The sequence below is a fragment of the Chelonia mydas genome, chromosome 7, assembly GCF_015237465.2.
Source record: "Chelonia mydas isolate rCheMyd1 chromosome 7, rCheMyd1.pri.v2, whole genome shotgun sequence".
In the NCBI taxonomy this organism is placed as follows: domain Eukaryota; kingdom Metazoa; phylum Chordata; order Testudines; family Cheloniidae; genus Chelonia; species Chelonia mydas.
Window position 1 is genome coordinate 75,155,550 of NC_057853.1, and position 24,630 is coordinate 75,180,179.

A 24,630-nucleotide genomic window follows, 5' to 3' on the forward strand; every position below is an offset into this window, starting at 1 on the left:
TGCACTAGGATCAACAAGTTGAAAGTTTTACAAACTAGGCTTGATCTCCACGAGGTGAGCCATGAGAGCTCCAGAAACCTGACTGCCTTCATTCTCACCAGTCCTCTTACTTCTCCTCCTCTCACTGTCGACCTTTTCAATCTTTGATTTTAAAGATGCTGCCTCTGTTCTCATATCTCTAGCAGACTTCGATGTAATGGAAGGCTGGTAAACTTGAGTAGCTTCTGATGATGTATTTCTTGATGAACTGTCTTCTTCATCATCAGACACCTCTGACTGCATCTTTTTCTCTTCATCAGATAGACGATCCACAAGCTTTAATGTCTCACCACTAATTCCCTTAAAATATTCAATAGAATGTTTACATACCTCCCTAAGCTGATTTTTCCTTACTTTCACTGTTGTCATTGTGATGGAGGTAGACCTTACCTTTACTGGTAATTTGGAAGGAAGCTGTTTGATTTTTCCTTTCTCTAACTGCTCTTGCTTTTGCATTGTTGGTGTTTTTCTAGATATAGCTAGATTTTTTCTCGGTGTATTTTTTATTGGAATCTTAGATTTTACTTCTAGACATGGAGAAGAATTATTTTGTTTTATTTTGTCGGGTTTACTAGCCTGTCTCACTTTACTCGCTGTACTTTTTTGGACATTATTTTGTGGGACGACTTCTTTTACTGAATTGGCCTTTATGGGAAGTTTTGATTTTGCTCTACTCCCTACCAACTCCCTTGACCTTTGCTGCTGTCCTTGTACTTTTTGCTTATCTGTTATTCTGTGTCCTTGTGTTGCCCCCGTCCCTTTTCCTGAAGTGCTTTTCATTTGGTTAGCTTTCTGTATGGAACACTTGGATTCACAATGTTCTTTTAGCTCTACATTACAGGTATTATTATTTGTATGGCTAGCAGATGAATCCAAATTATTGTTGTTATTAAAATTATCTTTTTGAAAATCAAGTTTTTCTTTTTGCCTACAGCTTCTCTCGCTAGTAGCTGAACTTGTAATCACTACTACATTTTCATTTTCTAATCCCTGACCGCTGGGCATCGCAGCTTCTATCTTATCTGTCACTTCTCCAGGGCCATCTTTCTTCAGAGTCATCGTGGAAGCAGAAATTCCCATTTTAATAGGTGTGCGCAATTTGGGATCAACTTTAGAAGTGTTAACAGTTGTCGATGATTTCTCCAGAGAGTTACTACCAAGTGTGGCTTCCATACAATCTCCACTGGCCTGGATGATGGGCTTATGTTCAACTGCTGTTGTTTCTACTTGTCTCTCTAAGTTTGTTTCTACAATGCTGTCCCCTGACTGTGGCTGTGTGATGCCAGTTACTGTACTTTTATCCCCTTCCCCCTTGTCCCCTGACTTCCCTTCAGAAGTATGCTCACCAATCTGAAAAAATTGGAGTCTTTCTTCAACAAAATCCCTCTTGCTCATGTCAATTGCACCACTGCGAGTCATCTCAAACATCTTCCCTTCATGAAATGGGAAGGGGTTGGGCTCACTAGTTGGAGTACTTTCATCCGTTGGAGTTCTGGCTGGAGTTGTATCAGGTGTCGTTGCTTGCGATCTGTCTTCTACTGCCAGACCAAATGGCTTAGCCTCATCATCCCTTGATTTAGTTTCAAATACTTCATCATCTCCTCGATTACTGGACCATGGATCAAAATCTAGACTTTTGGTAGCTACTGTTTTAAAAGGTGTTGCAAATTCTTCATCTACTTTGTAACTGAAATACGAATCAGGAAACACAGTTCTGTCAGGGTGTCTGCCTTCCAAGGTGAAAAACTGTGCACCTGACTTCTGCTCAGTCTTATCTGCATTCTTTTCAGAACCTGGACCTTTTGAAAGTGCCTTGTCTTCTTCAGCGCCTATCTTTCCTTCCTCCTCAATAACTTCCAGCTTACTTTGGCTAAAGCAACGATCAGTCTGTTTTAAAATGCCCTCGGTAGTCCATATATCCTTTTTGGTTTCTACTGCTGGAACTGCAAGTTTAGAATCACTCTCAGTTAAACCATCGTCTTCATCTTGTAAATCATAACCGTCGAGAGAGTCAATTTCAGTTGCATCTGTATCATGAGAGAATTCTGCAGTGGTTGCTATGGAACACTCGGTGATAGACTGGTCATTAGTCCCATTTTGTGCTATGTCATTCTGGGGTGACTCAAGACCAATGTCAAACTCATTAGGTTTTCCAGAACCGGGATCCCCTAACTCTTTCTGGTTCTGACTCTTGTCAGAAACTTTGGGTTTTGAGACTTCTTTCTGGTCATCTTCAACTTCTTTTAATTTAAAAGTATACTTTTTTAATGGAACTGGTTGATAGAGTGATTCATCATCACTAGAATCACTGACATCTGCTCCCGGTGGCACGGGGGAAGGTGGCTGTACTCTTATGACTGGTTCAGCCAGTTCACATTTGTCATATTCATCTTGCAGATTTACTTCTATCATCTCCATTTCACTCTCAGGGGAATAACGATGATTCTTTTCTGAATCAGATTGATCTGCATCTAATGGTGGAGGAGGTGGGAATTCAATGTAGGCAACTCTGTTACTTTTGGGTCTTTTGTTAGAATCTTTGTTTATATTATTAGGCAATATTTTGTCAATTTTTGCTGCTTCCACTGCTATGTGTTTTACAGAGGTTGACTTAGCCTCTGCTTCCTCTTCTGATTCCTCAGAAACCTCAGGTATGGGACTGGGCTTGCCTGGTATATAAGCTATTAGTGAGTCGGGTGTTTTAGAGGTAAACTCATAACTCACTTCCTCTGAGCTGGGTGTTTCTGGTGTTAAAGGGCTTTTCCCAGAGCTATCTATAAAGGATACTTGTTCTAGTGTGTCATCTTCTGGACTACCTTGTGGAGAAGGCGGTTGTTTTTGCTGTCTAGCTGTATAAAATGTCCCCCTAGTCTCTTGTACTGTCTTACTTTCCTGACTTACAAATTTTTTTACATTTCCTTGTTGCACCTCCTTTTCATACTGCTTTCCTACTTGAACAAAACTGACATAAACTGGCAAAGTCTTTATCTCTTTCACTCCCTCACTATTTACTAAAGGTGCAACTTTATCCAAGTAATCAAGGGGACTAGGGTCAAATACCTCACTTGAAGGAGATTCCTTTCCAGGACTAACCTCTAAAGAATCAGGTGATTTGCTAGGGGATATTTCAGTTTCCTCCACAGGAGGACTTAACACTATGGAACCTTGTTGCTTGGTAACTTTAGTGACTTTTGAATGCTTTATTTTTTCATCTTCTACATAATCAAATTCTTTCTGAACTTGCTCCTTAATCATAGTTGACCGGGACACTTTAGCTGACAGTTCATATACTGCTTTTTTTGACTGATCATAAACACTATCAAGAATGGTAGGAGATGAAATTCTTTTCTCCTCAGAAATTCTGACTGGAATGTGGGACACAGTCAATTCCTTTCTTTTTGAAGTTTTATCTGTCATTTCATTGGTGTAGTCCCCTTCTCTGACAACAAACTCTCTGTATAGAACCTTTTTTGATGGAGATTTTACAGTCATTTCCTTCATCTCCTTTGAATGGGATCCATGTGTTGGCAATTTGTGTTCACACTCTGTCACAGTGATAAATTCATTCTTTTTGTTAGTTTTAGTCTCAGCATAGTCAACATGGTTTTCTTTCACCATATCTTGAACAAGTACATGGGAAAGCTTTTCTTTTTGTGCTTTATGGTTAGAAGCTCCAGGACTTTCCCATGTTCGATAGATTTTTTTGTCCCAATGTCCCTTAGCTGGTAAGTCTGAGCTATATGCCAAGTCTTTAGCTTGCTGTTCAGAAGTATATTCTAGCAGACTTTTACTTGATGTTTCAGTGCTCTGTTCCTGTACCTCTGAAGCACAAATGTCTTCTATAACTTTTCCTTTACCTTGGACATTATCTTCTTTCAATTTCATAGTAGTAAATTCTTTTTGCAATGATATATTTCCTTCTGTCAGATCTATTTGCTTTGGGTGCTTTTCTCTTGCATAAAACTGATACACTGGTAGTTTGCTTTCTTGTAATTTCTTTACTGGAATTTTGGATTGACTATCTTCCTTTTTTTCTTCTTGAGATAGATCTTTAGTCCTTGGACTTATACTTTGTTCAAATTTAAGTTTAATGGAATTAAGCTTGGATTGTTTTAGCTGAAATCCAGTCTGTGAAGCTTCAGTTGTTTTACCCTGCGGAGCATTTCCTTTGTGTTCCATAGTTTGTTTACAGTCCCCTGTTTGTTGAGCAAGAATCCTTCTTTCAGGACTGCTGGGCAAACTTGCTGCTTTTCTTTCATCGGCTTTTGGAGAACACTTTCCATCATGCCCATACTGCTGTACTTTACTCCAGTCATCACTCAATGTCACTATTTCAGTGAGCAGTACTTTTTCAGGGCTGCTGCTGGCAGAGCTATGACTAGAATGCATTTCTTTGCCATTTTTTTTATGTTGCTTTTTCTCTGGAGATTGTAGCTCATCATTCAACTTTTCTGTTTTGTCCCGAAAAAATTGTGATACTTCAGTCAGTTTTTCTTCTGCCTCCTTAACAGTCCTGTCCACCCTGTCTTCATACATCATCTTTTCTCTACCTCTGTCTAATCTGTCCTCAGTAAAGCGCATCCACATGGCATGTTTTGGACTACTAACATCTCCAGTGTAGTGTAACACTGTCACTTTATCATAATGATCATCTTTAGACATTTTACCTACACCATTTTCGGACACATCTTTATAGATTTTGGAAAGAATTTCTTTTTTGGGGGCAGTGGCTACTTTTTCTCTGCATTGTTTATCAGACCCCTGTAACTCTGAACTAAGGGGTAGAGCATGGTCAGTAACTGACTCCTCAGTATCAGAATGAGACACATCTAGCTTTTCTGAAAGAAGCATTTTCTCAGCAAACCTGTAAGACTCCCCTCTTAATTCTGACAACTCATCATCATGGTATTCTATTGAGTGTTGACTCAAAAGCTTCAGTGTTTTGTAAGAGTCATCAGACAGGAGTTGAGCAGAACTAGGGCGACTGTCTTCTTCCTGAGACACAGGAGTGTTTACTCTAGAAGATTCCAGATAAGAAGGAAGTGACTCTTCAGCTGTTAGCTCTTCTTCTTCTTGCTGACCTTGTTCATCAGAACAAGGAAAAGTATCATGTTTTTCCAAACCTTTTAAGTTAATATCTCCCCGAGGTAAGTCTTTCTGATATACATACATTTCTTTTTCTGGATGCTTTTTTGTTTCTCTAATAATGACTTCAGTAGGTTCAGCTTGATTACCTTTTTCAATATGGACCTCTATTATACGCTCCAGTTTGGGTTTCATTTTGCTGTCCTCTGCATGTTGTGGTGAAGTTTCAGCAGACTTGCTAACATCTGATGTTACTGACGATTTATGTTCAAACAGACCTGCCAGTTCTTTGGAAGGGTCACGTCCTGATTGAAAGGCTTTCATTATGTCATGAACAGACATTGTTTCCTCAATTCTTTCCGAGGTACTTTCAGTGCATGGAGGTTTATGATAAACCATTCTAGTAGTAGTAGTGATGTGAGTTTCTTCTTTCACCCGGACACCTTTGCTGAGAACACACTTGTGGTCATCTTCTTCACTGCTGCTGGTTTGCATTTGAAATGCTTTAACCTTTTCTTTAATAGACCCAGTGGGTTTTTGTTCCAACTCCATTAAAGTAAGTGCAGGTTTCAATGAAGGCAGCTCCTCTGTTTGCTGCTCTGGAATCTCTTCTGATGATGGTTCATAGCTGCGGATAACATGAACTACTTCAGTTCTTGTTTCTGTAATAACAGGAGGGATGGGTACGTCATGGAAAAGTGGTTTTGGCCCTGTGCTTTCAGCACTTTGTGGGGCTGAAGGTGTTTTTTCACTTCTCGTTTCAAAGCCACTGTCAGACAAAGGACTTTTATCTTGGTCATGTTGAGAAAAATCATCTGGAGATTCTAAAATAGTATCTGTTCCAAAAAAGGAATCTGCAATTTTACATAATTCTTTTTCTGAAGTAGAAGGCCTCATGGAGGCTGGAGGCATTTTAAGTTTATGTTCCTGTAAAGCAATCACTGGTTTTAAAATGCGTTTTTGTCTCTCTTCATCTTTTTTCCCCTCTTCAAACTTGTACTTTATGTTTGCCAATGAACTACTACCAATATCATTTGTTAAATAATCAATAACTTTTGCCAAATTGTAATCCTTTTCAGATGCGGCTTTAGCTTTAATTTGCCCTTTTTCTGGAACAGGATGGCACGTTATAGCCTGCTGTCTTGCTTCATCAATCTCCTCTGTACTGAACTCTACCCATTCATCTTCAGATAAGTGTCCTTTATCGCTTTTTGACACTCTGGTCGACTCTTTATTTTCTAAACACACATCTTTTTTCAGTATCTCGCTAACTTTTACCAGGTCTTCTTTTACTTTCTCAACAATTTTAAAAGGTTCTTCATCATCAATTCTACCCTCTTTTGTTAGTTCAGGTTGGAATGGCTTGTCCTCCGTTACATCTGTCTGCAATATTGCAGTCATCCTGATTAGGTCCTCTTTCATTTCAGCAACATCTTTCAATATCTCCTGGCTGGAGGATAACGAAGATGGTGTAGACAATTTAAGAGCAGAAGGTGCTAAAAACAAGGATGATTTCATAGGAGATGAAGTCCGATTAAAGTGAGGCTGTGTACGTGTCTCTGTAGTCAATGTTTTACTAGGTGATAGTAATGCAGCTGCTGATTTTGTAAGTGAAGACTCTGGAAGCTTCTTTAATGCTGGCTCAGATAAAACATTGACTAGAGAATATACTGGCACTGTTATTGTTGATGAAGTTACTGATGAGGTAGTTGCAGATATTGACCCAAAAGATGTATATAGTGCACCTGCAGAAGGAGTTCTTATTGACTGAAAAGCAGATGGTGTTGAAGACACAAATGCCCTGAGTGGAGAAAATGGCATTGTAGTAGTGGTCGGAAATACTTTCTCAACTGTATCAGTGGCTAGATTAGCAGCACAACCTGCAGAATTTGTAGCTGCAGAGATCTTGTCTTGAAACATAGCTGCAGTTTTGGATCCAGTTATTACATTGGCAGAGGATGGATATTTCAGAGGTGACACGGATCCATTAACCAATGCTACATCTGTAGGCCCAGGTATATGTTTCACAGGTGATGAGAGAGATGAAGTCATCATGACTTTAGATGGTGAAACAGCATCAACTGCTGACTTAGCAGGAGAAACCACTGACTTTAAAGGTGAAGTTAAAAGTGGTGATGCTGATGTGATGATAGACTTAAATGGCAAACTTGAAGAATACATGTTAATGTTCGATTTGGGGGATGCTGGAGGTGTCATGGTGATGGATGATCTCTCCAAAAGAGACCCTGCTGTAGTCACTGGAGATGTCCGAGAAGGAAATGTTGAAGTGGATGCCATCCCTTTTAAATTACTGGCTTCTGTTACTGCAGGAGCTCTGACAAAAGAACCAGAAGAAACTTGGATATTATATGGAGGCTGTGATACAACGGTTTTTATTGGTGAAGAGATTGTCCGAAATGATCTAATTGGAGATGCTACGTCGTTAACAGATTTAACTGAAGAGGTAGTAGAAGCTCCTAACGTGGATTTGATTGGAGAAGCAGAAGAAACAGACCATATTGATTTTAATGGGGAAGCTGTAGGAGTATTGGAGGAAGAGCTTGATAGGGAGGTGAAGCCTGATTTGGTTTGTCCAGGCACTGTAATTGGAGCTGTTGTCCATGACTGATATGGTCTTGTTGAAAAGAATGGCTTGTATGAATAAGTAGCAGGTAGGGATCTTGTTGCTCCTGCGCTCCGTTCAACTGTTTCTTAAAGTTTAAAATCAAAATCAAACGTAAAATCAACAAAAATGATTGAAAAACAGAGAGACCAGAGAAGAAAATTGGTCAGTAAACGTTGTAATATTACAAAGAGCAAGTACAATTTTTTGTATGAATCAGAATGAAATAGGCAAAAAGAACAATTAAAAAGGAAAAAAAGAGGAATGAGTCATATAATTACGACTGATCCAAAATAAAAAGCAACATGAAATGAAAGACACTAAGCACATTGCAACCAAGTCCGCAAACAATGGAAAACAGAAAACACAAAAAGAGGAATCCATAATAGTAAAAATAATAACCACAGCCAAAATTCTTCTCTTACTTCCTTATTGACTTTCTGATGTGCTAGTTTTGAAATATTAATCTCAGTTCCATTTTGCCTGTATAGGTACGTCTTAGCTTTGTGCAACTATTACAATTATCCTTTTAGTAATTTCTATTGTTGTATCCTTAGCAGTATCATTAAACAACATATATTGTACCTATATAAAACAATATAAACTTATGTAGAATGACATTAAATAGCTAAAATCCTTTTTGAAAACCACTCAGAACTATTTCATGCAGAACCCAAAATACCTTTAAGTGACAGGCAATTGATGTGCAAACTGTGAAGCAACTGGAATAAATTCAAATCTTTATCTATCCATGCACAATTCGTATATGCTTCACGCTCACAAAGCCAATAAGAGCAAGAACTTTTCTGAGTCAAGGGTTAAAAAAATAAATAGGAACCTTTTGCATTTTTTCATGCGATATTCCTTTTGTTTGGTCAAACTAAAGTAAAACTTTAAATGAAATGATTTAAGAAGCATTTGTCATACATGAAAAATGGAAAATATGATTTATGATAAACGTGAGCAAGCAAAGCAACTCAAACACTTTACTCATGCATAGTACACCATGTCAAAACAAGCAAATGAAGTAATACATTTTATATGCTGTATTATGCACAACATGTAAATAAATATTTTCATAAGAGGCATTTAAAAGAAGAGTACACTTTTTCTACAAGATGTAGTGTCTTGCTCCTTTTGAGGAGATTTCTTGTATCAGCTCAAAGAAAGACCTGTTCAACTTTACATTTCTCAAAAGATAACATTAGATAAGTACTTGAAGAACAATATAGTAGGTAGAGATGATCTGGCCAAGACAAATCTGTTAACTATGAGCATCCCCAAAAAGGCCCAACATCGCAAACCAAACCAGTCAGATTTTGAAGTCACTGGCTGGAGGTACCAATCCAGAAGGCAGTATTTCTGGGAATGACATTACAGTTTCCATATCCTCTGATACAGCAATGACATGCAGAGAGTTCTTCCACAAATAAGTAAAATAACTTTTAGGCAAAATTTCTTTATTTGGTTTCTTTACTACCTATTCCGCACACCTTTGTCTGAAGTTATGCTGACAATTTATCAAAGCTGTTTGGTCTATCTTCTAGCTAGACAGTAATTCACAGTGAAAGAAACAAAATAAGACTAACGTTAAGTTACTAAAGTTATGTCACACAAGCTTATCTAAAAAGATGTTCATCACCCCATAGGCCCATATGCTGTAATGGGAAAACGTGGTGGGCCTACAAATACCAAGCGGAGGCGTACAGATGCATTGACTAGGTAACGCTATTGTAGTATTTGAACATTTAGGTTGAAAAGAGCTTGAATGCTGGGCATACTGGCACAGTCTATTCCAAAAGACAGCCATTGCAAGTATACTGGTATAAATCATTTAAAAACTAAAGTCTGACCACTCTTTACTCTCTCATTTCCCCTCTCTGAAAAACTTCATTAAATAAATTTTACCACAGTGATTTATTAGGAGTAGCTGCCAAGATTCAAAAGTAGTCACAAATCCAAAAAATAAGAAGCCAAAACAATAGTGAAGGGCAGTAACGAAATAAAAATAATTTGCTCTACACTAAAATATCTGAAAATGCCACTAGACTCTTGGTATGTTGTATCACGACAGTCCTACCACTACAATGTAGTGAGACAATAAATCCAATAGCAGTCTCTCCAAATTGCAACTATTCTTTTCTCCATTACATCATGTATTCAGATATTTTAAAAATGCCTTGTCTATACTCCGTATTATATTTGTGAAAAAGGACTGGGTCAGGAAGCAACCTCATCGACGAAGTTACCGGCACATGCAGTTTTGAGATAACTGTGTGGTCTAGAAAAAAATATGGCTTTTTTTACTGATTTTTAAAAAATAAAAAACTCAATTATGTCATTTCCTAAGTGGAATAGGATATTTTAGAGAGTGCAGTTGTTTTACATACCTGCACCTCCTGGGTACTGAATGAATTTGGCCTTTAGCCTCATGCCCCACTATGCGCTTGACATGTGGAGATCTCTTACCTAATGCATGTCCTATTGTGTGTTATTCCCACTTCCTCACCTGCTACAGGTGAATGAAAATGGTGACTGAGCATATGTAAGTCTGCCCAACAGAACGATGCTCTATTCACAATTTACTTGAAACATATAGCCAGGCTAGTGACCAGATTGTAGTTCACTGGAGCGCTCACTATTCTGCCTGACACATCTGTATAGGGCAGAGCAGAGTCCCTTAGATCAGTGCTCTCCTCCCTGCCTTTAATACGAGTAGAACACCTCAGCAGTGAAATACCATTGTCCCTGTCACACAGACTCTGGCAGCACGGGGGGAGAAAAAAAGGCCACTGAAATCAGTGGGAGTTCTGCTGTCAGCTTCACTGAAAGTAGGTGCAGGTCCAGACTGAATATCTTCTCTTTTTTCAGCAGTCAGAGAGAGGTGAGGAAAGGAGAAACTGGTGCTCCCCATATCTGAGCAGATGGGGAGAGGAGTAAAAGAGAGGGAGAACATCCCAAAGACAATATGAAAATGACCCACCCAAGTCCAAGGACAACACTTTGGTGGAAAGCCGCTTCAAAGCCCTCTAGCAGCCACGGTGGATGGTTGCAAGGTTTAGTGTGCTGGGCCTATCACCAGTCTGTTTTCCTTGGTGCCCTCTGGGAGTTCTTAATCTTAAATATCAGCTTCTAGCTAGTAAGTTTTGTCTTCTCTGGTTATGTGACCTTATGGATTTCTGTCTGCTGACCAGTCTTGATTTTCGAGTTAAGACATGTTCTTTGGAGGTGAAAATGAAAAAGTGAAAAGAAAGCAAAACAAGAACAACTTTTTTCTTTCCACATTTCTGGGAAAACATACTTGAGTTAAAAGTCTGGAGCAGATCATCAACCATTCTACAAATCAATTGGAAATGGAATATTAAAAGAATGAAGAGAGACTTTTATAGCTTGATTAAACCCTTCCTCCATTCTTGGATTACAACTTCATATGAGGTTTCCCCCCCCACCTCTTTTTGCAACTCTGATTTTACTTTTGGTAAATCAATATAAGATTGCTTTTAATTTAACACGGGGAACCAGCTGAAAAAGACGTATACAAGGTCCAAACTCATTCCAGACACCATGGCCAAACCTTTCCTCCTGTCTCTTAATTCCCAACAAATCTTTGATGATATCTCAGAGTCCACTATGAGGTCTCAGCTTGTCTGGTAGTCTCTTAAGGCCAGGTGCTGTCATCAGATCTTATATACTTCAGGTCTTCTCCTGTGTCTGAGAAGCACAATGCATTCTGGAGCACCTCAAAATCCCACAGAGCTCACAAGATCTTTAAACAGCAGCTCCCAGCAGGAATTACCAAACCTGATGAGATTTGTAAATGGATTTTATGAAATTATATTGAAGGGTCACTGATGTTCAGGGAATGAGAAGTTTGACTGGCTGCTGGAGGAGAAGAGAAAACACAAGAATAACCACATTCTGATTGGGGAGGGAAGCAAAGGTTGTCAGATACATTATTGTACTTAAAGAGAGAAAAGGAAGCAGGGCCATGGGTCAGGTCAAGGACATGGGGGTAGAAGAGAAAGCTATGACTGAGTACAAGGAAAGGCTCTATGGAATATGAGGAAAAAATGGGGAGAGAGAGGAAGAAGCTATAAAATGGGAAGGAGCTCAAATAAACTGAATAAAAAGTCAAACATTTTATCTGAAAGGAACCTTCCAACCCCACTGAGTTTTGCCCATTACTATATCTAAAGCATCACTGTGATACAGCTAGATTTCATTAATTAACATTTTGCAGGGAGGAGGCACAGACTGTCTTTTGGAAAATACTTTTCAATTCAGTTGCCCTTGCTCTGGCCAATAAATTATGTGGCTTTTTTATTATTATTTTTATTTACTTTAACTGGAGCATGCTGCTTACCAGTAAGGATTCTCCAAGCTCTCACAATGCAGAGGCTCACAGACCATCCAAAAGTTTAGCTATAAACAATTTTTCTATGAATTTTTTTCAAAGGACACTAAATGCAACATTTATAGAAAAAATGTCTCTTCTTATTAAAGTAGGGTATATACGGTATTAGTAGGTTTGTTATGGAACTCACTCATTCCAGGCTCAGTCAGATAGCTGTAGCGCTTACGTAAAGCAAGAGAGACAAAGCTTTGACGCCGGTCTGATTTCTCCGTCTGCAACAAAACACATTTCCACTTGGTACCTTTCAAATATTGTGAACAGCTTGATTATGATATCTCAGTACAGTGGGCTAGATCATACTTGGACTACACACCCACACAAGGGAATAAGAATCCACTCTTACAGCTTGATGAGGGTGCACAGGAGAAAGCAGGGCTACATGGTTGCATTTCCCCCTACATAGCAGGTGGTAGGCAATGGGCAAAGCCTTGGCTCCATTCCTGCTTGCTGGCCAGTGCAGCTCAACCATTTCTGTGGAGAGGAGTAATAATTAGCTGGTAATATAAACCAGCAGTAAATTACTAATCCTCTGGAGGAGGCTCAAAAGCAGGTCAGGAATTGTAACTCAGAGGGATATGTCATCTCCCGGGTATACTTCTGAGGTGGTGCTGTGAACACAGTACATTTAGTTCAGGGCACTGTCTAAAGTCACAGTCTAGCCCCATATTAATTAAATACTGTAAAATCCCATTATCTTTTAGTAATCTCTTCCATACTACTTAAAATGGCATTATTTATTTTTCTGTATTTTGGCTAGAAACAGAAGCATCAACATAAAAGACTACAGATACAGACATAAAACACTAATAAGAGTATAATTTAGGCTGATCAAATACCTCTCCCAACATTAATCTGTCTTGAAAGCACATAAACCACAATGTATGCTTGCTTTAAAGTGAGTACATTAAGGACAAAAAAGGCATGAAAGGGGATTTCTTTTAATATGCACAAAACACAGAGATGTATATTAGAAAGCAGAATACAATTGCTAACTAGGAAGTTGCATCATAAGTTACGGTGTCTAATGGCATAGCAGTTACTGTGCTATTTTTAAAAAGAAAAGGAGTACTTGTGGCACCTTAGAGACTAACCAGTTTATTTGAGCATGAGCTTTCGTGAGCTTTTCTTTTTACGAATACAGACTAACACGGCTGTTACTCTGAAACCTGTGCTATTTTTGCAGCTCTATTTATTCATATTAAAAGTCATTCACAGAAACCAGTCATTTGATCATGTCTCCAAAAATATAGTTTGTTTGGAAAGAAAACTATTGAGAAACCTATAAAATAACTCACCAGGTACAAGTCAAATGAAAACCAAAAGATATGGTTATCTTTTTGATGTACTGACTCTTATTTGATTTTAGTCATCAGGTGGCTAATGCTATTTATCAGCAATCAGAAAGAGAGGGCTACACACAAGGAACTCTTATTCTAGTAATAAAATGGATACATATCTGATGTTTCTGTACTAGGTTTTCTATTTCTAGTGTCTTAAAACTCACTGTGTATTCCTTAGTGCATAAAATAAGGTTCATCTTCTGACCTGAGACAACTTAATTAAGATTACTAAAGAGAGATATTTTCTGTTAAAAACTGTGACAAGGTGTGGACTTTTAAGCTGTGGAGATCTGGAGCTTATTTGAAAATAGATACACTAAAATACTTAGAAATTACTCCTGGTTATTTTGCGGTTTTTTTAAAAAATAGGGGTTATTTTCAGGAATAAAAATACAATAGGCCAATGTTTAAAGGGTATACAGAAATACAGGTTAGGGAAATACTGAATGTTTATTAACATAAGAGCCCTAATTAATCCCTGGTGTATGTAATGCCACTGACTTCAGCTATATGAAGGATGAATTTGGCTTGTATATTATAAATTTCATAATTTACATTCTAAGCATAAAGTGAGCTGAAGTTCAGAATATTAGCATATACTGAGTTTAAATTTATAACATATGATCTTATTTCATCACATGCCTGCACTTTTATTTCTTGACAACAGAACATAGATGTGTAGTATATATTGTTAATATTCACTGCTATAACTAAAAGACACTTTTCTAGAACACATTTATCTTTCTGCACTAATTCTGAAGAAAATAAAAACAGAAGAGAGTGTTTATATTACCTCATCATCTTGATCTGACTCTGTTTCCTTTGGGTTCCAAGGTGCATTGCAGAGACAAGGAATATTATAATGGACAGCAGGGAAAAGAATATCAGGATATGAAAAGGACAAAGTTGGGAGCACAAAATGCAAGCTGATTTATAAGCCAAAGCAAATCCAAAATGTCAACATAAAAGAAAAAAAATTTTACATCAAGTGCAAATCAACACGACATTACTGAATGCATAAAATCTATGAACTACAAGCTGAAGCATGAGCTGTAAACAGAGGACCCGATCATAAAAATAATAGGAACTTGACACCACAGTAACAACAGACTTTAAAAGCTTTCTATATACAAAAAACTAATACAACATAAATTTATAACAGCCTTAATCATATTACAAAGCATTCCCATTACTAGCATTTCATAAGGTTTCTTTATTACTAGCAAAAAAAGTTAAACTAAAAGTTAAACAAAACAAAAAGAGTGCTGGTAGAAATACCTTTTTGTGTGCTGGAAGAGTAATATTTAAGTTGCAAACAGCTGTTTGTGGCAGTCCTTTTGTAGTCTTTGGTTCTTTCAAAAATGATAAACGACCACAAGGCTCTTGGCTGGTGTCTCTAATCTAGAAAAATTTATCATACAATAGATTGACTTAATTGTTTGAAATGTATGTTTTTTGCATTATATTTAACATGGTCTGTTTCCCCCACAAAGGGCATGTGAGAAGTCAAAGTCCCTGAGGGGACCTCTTCTCTCAAAAGGAGTATTGAGCGTGGCTCCCATTGGAGACCATCAGAATTAGTTTGGACAGCTAGAGAAAGCTGTTGCAGAGGAATAGGTGGTGTTCCCTTCCATCAGAAGCTATCTAGTAACCACACCAGTTGAAGACCAAAGGAACTCAGCCAGAACCCAACTTGCAGCTTTTCCTGGGGAAGAAAGTTGTAACTACAACTAGACTACTGGGCTGGCCTCGGGTTGTTGTTCCACTGCAAACAAGTTTCCAAAACTGTTTCCAGCACAGTGCAAGGCACCATGCTGAGTGGCATCACTCCAGGAGAAATACTCCTGTAGGTAAACTGGATTGAGTTTTCAACCCATCTGCATTTCTCTCTGCCCCGTTTTGTATATGCAATGACTTGCACTCACAAAAGTGACCACGATTTTCATTTGCAACCATAAAATAGGTGATTACATATGCATAATATGTGTGTGCACTCACTTTTTGGAAGCACTATCAACTGCACATGTAAAAACAAGAGGCTAGGGCTGAAAATCTGGATCATGTATTATCTCACTCTTGTCATTTGGGTAGATGATTTACCCCTTGAAATAATATACCTTGCAGCTAGAAGGCATATGAGAACAGGTCTAGTCTGAGGCATGGTTCTGGCAAAGGACTGTGAATCAGAATAGCATGTATTCTGATCCCAGCTCTGACAGTGATTCCTTCTATGGCTTCATGCAAATCACTTATAAATTCTGTTCCAAATTACCTATCTGCTAAATTATAATAATACTTATGTACTTACTTCTCAGGGGCAGACTATTCATATTAGACAGAACCAATATTACTACATGAGGAAAACATTTTCTCAACTAAGAATTCTGTGGGGTTTATTTTTACCTTAATAGAGAATGGCAGTCTATTTTCCTTGAAAGCATAAAAATTAAAAACAAGCTGTTGTCCTCCTTTTGTCAAAGGGGCCAGATTTCCATAGCAATCAACATAAATGGGTTTTCCTTCCAGAACCTATCAAAGCAACAAGACAGAAATTGAAAGTGAGTAAAATCTATGATACATGCACAAACATATATCACCATTTCTTCCAACATCATAACTCCTTGTTTAGCTTGGAATGCATCAACTTAACACATGTTCAACACTGATCTAATACAACAGTACTGTGGTATGTATAATATGACATTATAAGTGTGGCTGATTAATTAAAACTATTTGTTAAACATTCTCATTGCTAAAGTTACTTTTGAAAAATATAGCTCCAATTCCATAGATACGGATATCTTTATAATTAGCTTCAGCATAGGATTCTCTGAGGGAAAAGTATATATTACACAATTTCTCACAAGAAATGCCCTTTGTCTCAAAAATCCCAAACAAACCAGCCAGAGTAACTCAGCTGTGTGCTAGAGATCTCTATGTGGACAAGGAGGGAGGAATTTTAACCCACCAAGCTATGAAGCAGGAGTGCAGCTGCCATAGGAAGAAGGGGGAAGGGGGGGGGGGCGCGTGCTGCAGCATCCCCTGGCTTGAAGTGGTTTCCATTATATACAGTGTTTACAGTTTAGTTCAATGGCTCTCAGCACCCCCCGCTATAAAAATTGTTCCAGCACCCCTGGCAGCTGCTCTACAGAGTCCTTTGCATTACCTCCCCACTCCCAATAGGCAGAAGGACTGTAGGACGCTGTAAGGAGGACCCGTTTATCCTTCTTAGTGCACTTCCAAAGAGTTTCTTCACACAGCCTCACTGTCAGAGGTGGAAGTAAGCTGGTACGGTACAGTACGGCATACCAGCAAGAGCCGGTACACAGCCGACGGTACTGGCAGGGGGCAGCTTCCCCAGGCGGGCAATTTAAAAGGGCCCTTGGCTCCAGGCAGTAGCCAGAGCCCCTGGCCCTTTAAATCGCCACCAGAGCCCTGCTGCCGGAGCCCTGGGGTAGCAGCAGCAGCTGGGAGCCCTGGGGCACCGGTGCCGATTTAAAGGTCCCAGTGCTCCCAGCTGCCACTACAGCAACCCCGGGCCCTTTAAATCACCATCGGAGCCCCTGGGTAGCAGCTGGGAGTCCCGGGCCTTTTAAATCGCGCCAGAGCCCTGCTGCCAGAGCCCCCATGGTAGTGGTAGCTGCGGTGGCGGCCAGGAGCCCCGGGCCCTTTAAATTGCCGCCTATTTAAAGGGCCCGGGGATTTAAAGGCCCCACCCCTTCTGCCTGAGGCCCTGCCCTTTCCGTCCGAGGGACACCCCAACCCCGCCCGCTCAGGACCCCGGCCCTTAAGTTACTTTCACCCCTGCTCACTGTGGACTTTCATGTAGCTGGCTTATAGTGGTTGTGGACTTCTTTTGTGATATCCTGGCACCCTGCCTACTCTTGTAAAGTGGAACTAGAGCATAGACTCTCTACACCCCTGGAGGAAGGGAATGATCTGAGCTGCTGTTAATACGAAATATACCTCAATATCTTTACTTCTTGCAACTTCTTCAAAATTCTCTTGTTGCTCCAAAGTTTTGTCCACTTTATCATCAGTCATGCAGAAGCAACGCAAATTAGATTCCACAGGATCATTCATTTTGGCAAATATCACAAACTTAGCCATATAAGGAACACATATTAATTCCCTATAAAGTTGTGTGGCAAGGCCGACAGTTTCTAGTACCTGATGGCAGTCTGCAAGCCAAAATCTGAAAGAGAAAAGACAAAAGGAGTTTGTTTTACAAAACACTGGCCAAAACTTTATAAAGAAACTCTGTTGCATCAGCAAAGAATAAATGTGGTCTCTGCTAACGGTGACGGGGCAGAATGGAGATTACTTTTCAGGGGAGGCAAAGGGAAATCCTTGTGTTCGTTGGCTTCCATGATTCCACAGCCATTTTGGATGAATGCAGTTTCTGAAAATTTTCCATTGGCAAAGGCAGAGCTTTCCTTACAGTGTTTTAGATGAGTGAAAGTGAGGTTGTCTGGGTTGGTGGAATCTGTATCTTTGGGTGACCCTTTGTTGGCGTCTCCTGTAACTGCTCATTCTGAGTATCCTTCAGGCCAAACCTGGGTAGATGGTGTGATTTTTGTCGCTAAATTGTATCTTGCATTGTACTTCTGTGAGGTCCACCAGTACTCATATCTAATCTTCATTAAAATAAACTATCAGCCGCACTCAGAGTGAGATGGGAGGCCATACTGAAAAGTGTATAGCCAAATCCATGGTCTGCAGTATAGAAAACTCATGGTACATAAATTGCATATGCAAGAAAGGAGGCCTTGCTACAGGACAGATATTATATTGTCTCCTTCTCTGATTAAGTTTAGGAGCATGGTGACAATTAGTACATCCACAAGTTAGGGACTTTAGGAGGACAGAGGAAGACATTCTTCCATAGTATAAAAGAGCTTGTTATGTATGTAATGACCCCTCAAACCAAACAATTTTATATAAACTTGGTTAGCAGTCTTTGGTTTGTATTTCCTGTTTGCTGGCTATCCAGCTGGTTGAGTGCAGCTCAGTGGTTCAGGAACTTGTGAACCACTGTCACGTAAATGTTCAAAACTGGCACAGAGAAACAGAGATTTTTTCCCTTTTCTGAAAGATACTCTCAGATGGTTTGTGAGGGAAATTTCCCAGGGTATAGTTCATGCTGTCTCAGAGAGCAAGAAATGATGTGCAGAAACATTATTTATTATAACAAGTGTGGCAGTGACTGCTATAGTGAGGATGCAAAACAGTTTCCAGTTTTCCTGAGTTCAGTCGCTCGTAACTTTCAAAAGCATTCACATTCACATTGGCCGAAGTTTTCCAGGCTTGGTTTCCGGGTGTAGCTAAACATAGCAGTATAATTAGAAATGTACTAAAGGTATGAAGGAGTGTTAGGGAGAGCAGCTATGTACTTTGTAAAAGTTATACAAAAAGCCTGTATTGTAATTTTACTGTATTGTAATTTGAGAGAAACAGTATGTGAAAACTGTCATTAAAGACTGTTTTGTAATGCATACAAAGGAGCAGAGCTAAGGTTTTATGTGCAGTCTGAACCATGGCATTTCCTAAATATGGAATGCTTAGCTGTGCAACATTAATGTCCTATCAAATCAGCTTTTCTTTTTTAAAGAATTATGTACATAGCTCCATAAATAGTTTGCTAAGCCTGTGAACTACCAATAAAAGACAGTGATACTAAGCTATTTTTGCTATTAAAAATAGTACAGCAAGTTATTGGGCCAAATCATCAGCTGGTATAAATCAATACAGTCAATAGAGTCGAATTTTCACAGGCTAAGGATCTGACCTATTATTTCTTTATAAACATTATTTAAGAATCATGGAAAGCTGTGGGGAAAATCCCTATTTTTCCTATGTAAGGAAACAAATAATTGCGTCTGTTTGGTATTTTGCATTCCCATACCTGGCTGAAACGTTGGTCGTGAAAGAAACACAGTCATTTATAAACGTCAATGGAGTGGTTCCTGTGATATCCTCCCATTGAGCAGGTGAAGTCCCTCCTATGAAAATAAGTTACACGTAAATCATATACAATTTTATCTCAAAAACCAAACGTACCATGAATCTTCAAGCTTTTTTTAAAACGGATTGCAAAAGAACACTTCCACACTGAGTTCTTTTGCTTCACATGTAAACAGAAGAGTCTAGTTACTATTGCTCTCATACATCTGAATAGTAATATAATACATACATATCTGAAGCTGATTCTAATGTAGCGAGATATACATTCTGGGTAACAACCTGGCCCAACTCAACTCAGGGGCTAGTCTCTCACTGCAATCAATAGGATCAGGACTGCATCCATATTGGATTTTTATCTATATGTATGCAGCTGTCAATGGAAAGACTCTTCATATTGAACACTTAATAAAATGTCATAAAATGTTTATTGCTGTAAAGGTTCCTCTAACATGGATAATGACACAAGTCCAAAGTCAAGGCCCACTGACTCAGTGTCAGTCTTTCCAATGACTTCGCATCAGGCACTTGAGTACTAGTTTTAATCCTACTGGTTCCAATACTTGGAACTATCAATGGCTTTCCTCACTGGAAAGCTACATTTGAAATGCATAACAAATGAATGTGGATGCATTATTATTATAGTAACCTTTGCAAAGAGTAGATTCTTGCCTAACCTGTAATGCTACATAAAAGTCGAAGGCTAGGTGTGGTGTCTCCTTTGTAACCATTCGTCACACCTTCTCCTGAAGGGGGTGGCACAGGTATTGTCATTGTTATAGGTTTATGAAATTTTCTTCTTCTTGGTTCCACAGTGACAATGGGGCTGAAAGTTGCTTTGTTTCCGAGGATTTTTTTGACAATCTCATCTGGAACTGGTTGAGCCTGTCAACATAGAGAAGGAATTTCATACCTTGAGATAAAAATCCATGTTAGCCCAGCAGAATCCTTCCAAAATGAGAACTCAAATTCTTTTTATTTTCTGTTTGTCCTGTTTTACTTCTTCCTTGGCCTCCTTAAAATGTGCCTTTCAGGGGCTCTATCTACACAGTGATCATTAATGCACCAAATTACAGTGAGAAAAGCAACACAATTCTTGCATCAAACTAAAAAGTAGCAAAAATCTCATAAGAAATCTGTTTTTATTCCATTTCAAGTCTAATTTCTAGAACAAAGAAGTTTGGAAGTTTGGATAAATTTTGAATCAGACATTTTGGATACTTTTATTAATCAAATTGTTTATTACTTTTCCCGAAAGTTTCTCACTAGACATTGGAGCACTGATTTGTCACCTGTTCCATTATCCAACTGCACTATATGGTGTTCTGCAAAGATGATGGTTAAAATGTTTCACCAGCACAAGTTCCGAGCAAAGCAATCTAAAACTAAGCTCCTATTTAATGAACCCACCAAATCAAATTATTAAAATAATTTAATAATTTTGTTGTGAAAAATGTCAAGACCCCCCAATAAATGTTAATTAGCAGAAACCAGCAAGAAGGAAGGTTTCTCTAGATTCTGTGCTGCACTTTTAAGGAAGCTTTAAATCACCTCTGCACCTCCTGGATTCTGCTTGAAAGTGATAGGAACGGCCCTGGCTTAACCCAGAAAAGCAGATGATGGCTGCTCTACAGCAGACTCCCCACAGATGCATATGGGATACTCTGCAGCCCAGAGTAGGTATAGTGTTAAGCACTACAGCCACTCCCATCCCCAAGCATAGCCCTGTGCTGTAGGGGACAGCATAGTGCTATGTATACTAGCCATAGGCTGATCTTCTGCCACAGGAATTCTCTCTGGGCCCACTGCAGCTTCCTTACATCTTACATGCAGAGCTCCTGGCTGGGGTGGATAGTTGGTGCTACAAGGATTTAGATTAATAGCTTCCAAGGCCAGAAGGGACCATTGTGACCATCTAGTCTGACTTCCTGTATAAAACAGGCCATAGAACTGACCCAAAATAATTCCAAGAGCAGATCTTTCAGAAAAACATCTACTATTGATTTTAAAATTGTCAGTGATGGAGAATCCACCACAATCCTTGGTAAACTGTTCCAGTAGTTAATTATGCTCAATGTTAAAAATGTACACCTTATTTCCAGTTTGAATTTGTCTTTTTCTGCTAGACTGAAAAGCCCATGATCAAATATTGGTTCCCCATGTAGATGCTTATAGACCGTGATCAAGTCACTCCTTAACCTTCTCTTTGTTCAGCTAAATAGATTGAGCTCCTTGAGTCTATCACTATAAGGCATGTTTGCTAATCCCTTAATTATTCTCGTGGCTCTTCTCCGAACACTCTCCAATTTATCAACATCCTTCTTGAATTGTGGGCACCAGAACTGGACACAATTCTGAACAGTATTTCAGAAGTGGTTGCACCAATGCCAAATATAGAGGTAAAATAACCTGTCTACTCTTACTTGAGATTCCCCTTTATGTATCCAAGGATCACATTAGTCCCGTTGGCCACAGCATTGCACTGGAAGCTCATGTTCAGTGAATATTCACCAACACCCCCAAATCTTTTTCAGAGTCATTGCTTTCAGTATAGAGTCCCTCATCATAGAATCATAGAATATCAGGGTTGAAAGGGACCTCAGGAGGTCATCTAGTCCAACCCCCTGCTCAAAGCAGGACCAATCCCCAATTAAATCATCCCAGCCAGGGCTTTGTCAAGCCTGACGTTAAAAACTTCTAAGGAAGGAGATTCTACCACCTCCCTAGGTAACGCATTCCAGTGTTTCACCACCCTCCTAGTTAAAAAGTTTTTCCTAATATTCAACCTAAACCTCCCCCACTGCAATTTGAGACCATTACTCCTTGTCCTGTCCTCTTCTACCACTGAGAATAGTCTAGAACCATCCTCTCTGGAACCACCTCTCAGGTAGTTGAAAGCAGCTATCAAATCCCCCCTCATTCTTCTCTTCTGCAGACTAAACAATCCCAGTTCCCTCAGCCTCTCCTCATAAGTCATGTGTTCCAGACCCCTAATCATTTTTGTTGCCCTTCGCTGGACTCTCTCCAATTTTTCCACATCCTTCTTGTAGTGTGAGGCCCAAAACTGGACACAGTACTCCAGATGAGGCCTCACCAATGTCGAATAGAGGGGAAAGATCACGTCCCTCGATCTGCTCACTATGCCCCTACTTATACATCCCAAAATGCCATTGGCCTTCTTGGCAACAAGGGCACACTGCTGACTCATATCCAACTTCTCGTCCACTGTCACCCCTAGGTCCTTTTCCGCAGAACTGCTGTCTAGCCATTCGGTCCCTAGTCTGTAGCTGTGCATTGGGTTCTTCCGTCCTAAGTGCAGGACCCTGCATTATGTAAATATGGCCTACAGTCTTTGTTCCTAGATATATACATATACATTTAGCTGTATTAACACACAAAAGGGTAGAAAGGATGGATACTGGTGCTACTGGCATGGGGGTAGGTGGCTGGTGCTATGAAGATAAATAGAACATGGGAGCCACTTCCTCTGCCACAGTGCTGAGCACTGTGTGAGTGGTGGAGCAGTTCCCAGACTAGGTGGTGAGATAGAAGCATGGCAGGTAGCAGCCCCAGCCCCAGTAGGAGGTGGAGTGCAGGAGCCCTGCGTGTGGGGTACAGGAGAGTTTACCAGCTCTCAATCAGTGGTGTCACCTACTAGACATATCCTTGTGACTCATTTTTGAGTTGCACCCCACAGATTAAGAATTGCAGCTCTAGATTTTGCATATTAAAATGATTATTGCAGGTGTGGTTTATTACCTGGAGGCCCACTCGAATTCTTTTAGTTAGAGCACCCTCTGGGAAGGATGCTTGGACATGAGGCACAGTTGTACTGCTCAAAACACCTCCCTCAGGACCAATTTGGTTACTTTCCTGCTTAATTCGTGAAACCACAGCAAAGTACTGAGGAAAATCCTTCGTGATGATTCTACAGATACGCTTCTTTTCTAGTTCCTCAGCGCTATCCAGCTCTGTGGGAAAAAATACATTAAAATATTCACATATAATCTATCTGCAAATACTGTACATATATATTTATGAGTACACAGCTTTATTCTGCATTGTGGAAAAGCTGAATTCCACACCAGATTCAAAAGTCCAGGAAGGCTTTTTTAAATAGAAGAACATACCAGTTTTGATTGTTTTATTTTTAACATTTGTGTGAATTTGATGTTCCTGACAATGAGATCATCAAACTCTTTTTCACTTGTCAGTCAGGTGAGGGAATGCTCAGGGTCTTTCAGGCCAGGCCATCAAAATGCGTCCCCTTGCCCTGGCAACATATGTGTGCCCCAACATCAAAAATGCAAAAAGTCATGGTCAGTCCATAACACTGGCCTACTTTCCAATTCCTGCCCACACAGCTCTAGAGAGTGACTAGCTATGTAATTTGAGACAGTAACCACCTGGCGTAGTCTCACGGTTGTCATAGCAGCCAATAAATCCTGAGCTGATTCTAACACTTGTTATTCACATAAGCACTGAAGTCACTGTGCACTGATTGCCAGTCTCAGGCCTTGTCTACACTAAAGGGAAAAGTTGACCTAAGCTACGCAATTTGAGTTACATGTATAGCATAACTCAAATCGATGTAGCTTAGATCTACTTATGCACTATGCGATGTCGACTTCCCTTACTCTTCTCGATCCAGTGGAGCACAGGAATCAAGGGGAGAGTGATCAGCAGTCGATTTAGTGCTGAACGTCTAGAAATAGTACCATTTCCCTTAATTAATTATTTTAATTTAATTCCTTTTCACTTATGTAATACCCTTCATTCAAAGATCTCAAAACACTTTACTAAAAAAGGAGAGTATTATCCCCATTTTACAGAAGAGAAGGGAAGCGAAGCACAGAGTGGTTAAGTAATTTTCCTTTGGTCACATAGCAAGTCAGTGGTTGAACTGGGAACAGAATCCAGGGGTCCTTGACTCTCAAACTTTTCCATTAACCACTACTACCCCTAAGTATCTCCTATTGCTGTCAATCTTCCTTAAGTTACAGATGTGAGTAAATCTGTGTACCTTTTTACATGCAAATTTTCTAAATATACAGCACTACCTATTGCAGTTATCTGTCTGCCTTGCTCTGGGAAAAGCAGATCAGATCGAATAATGTTGACTCAGAGATACATTTTGACACATCCACTTTAAGTATTCTCCATTTGAT

At 39.5% G+C, this 24,630-nt stretch overlaps 1 protein-coding gene across 48 annotated transcripts in view; it reads right to left on the minus strand.

Moving 5' to 3' along the window:
• Positions 1-24,630, minus strand: part of ANK3 (ankyrin 3) — a 540,509-nt gene that overhangs the window by 33,842 nt on the left and 482,037 nt on the right. For 18 of the 48 annotated variants that reach the window (XM_037903998.2, XM_043550285.1, XM_043550284.1 and 15 more), the window contains 9 exons: positions 23,222-23,433; positions 20,140-20,347; positions 19,407-19,503; positions 17,468-17,696; positions 15,905-16,030; positions 14,780-14,902; positions 14,295-14,321; positions 12,292-12,373; positions 99-7,835 (listed from right to left, as the gene is read on the minus strand). In XM_037903998.2, coding sequence (XP_037759926.1) covers positions 99-7,835; positions 12,292-12,373; positions 14,295-14,321; positions 14,780-14,902; positions 15,905-16,030; positions 17,468-17,696; positions 19,407-19,503; positions 20,140-20,347; positions 23,222-23,433 — 8,841 coding nt within the window. The remainder of the gene's footprint in view (positions 1-98; positions 7,836-12,291; positions 12,374-14,294; positions 14,322-14,779; positions 14,903-15,904; positions 16,031-17,467; positions 17,697-19,406; positions 19,504-20,139; positions 20,348-23,221; positions 23,434-24,630) is intronic. The other 30 variants (XM_043550311.1, XM_043550307.1, XM_043550308.1 and 27 more) reach the window with 7 other exon arrangements.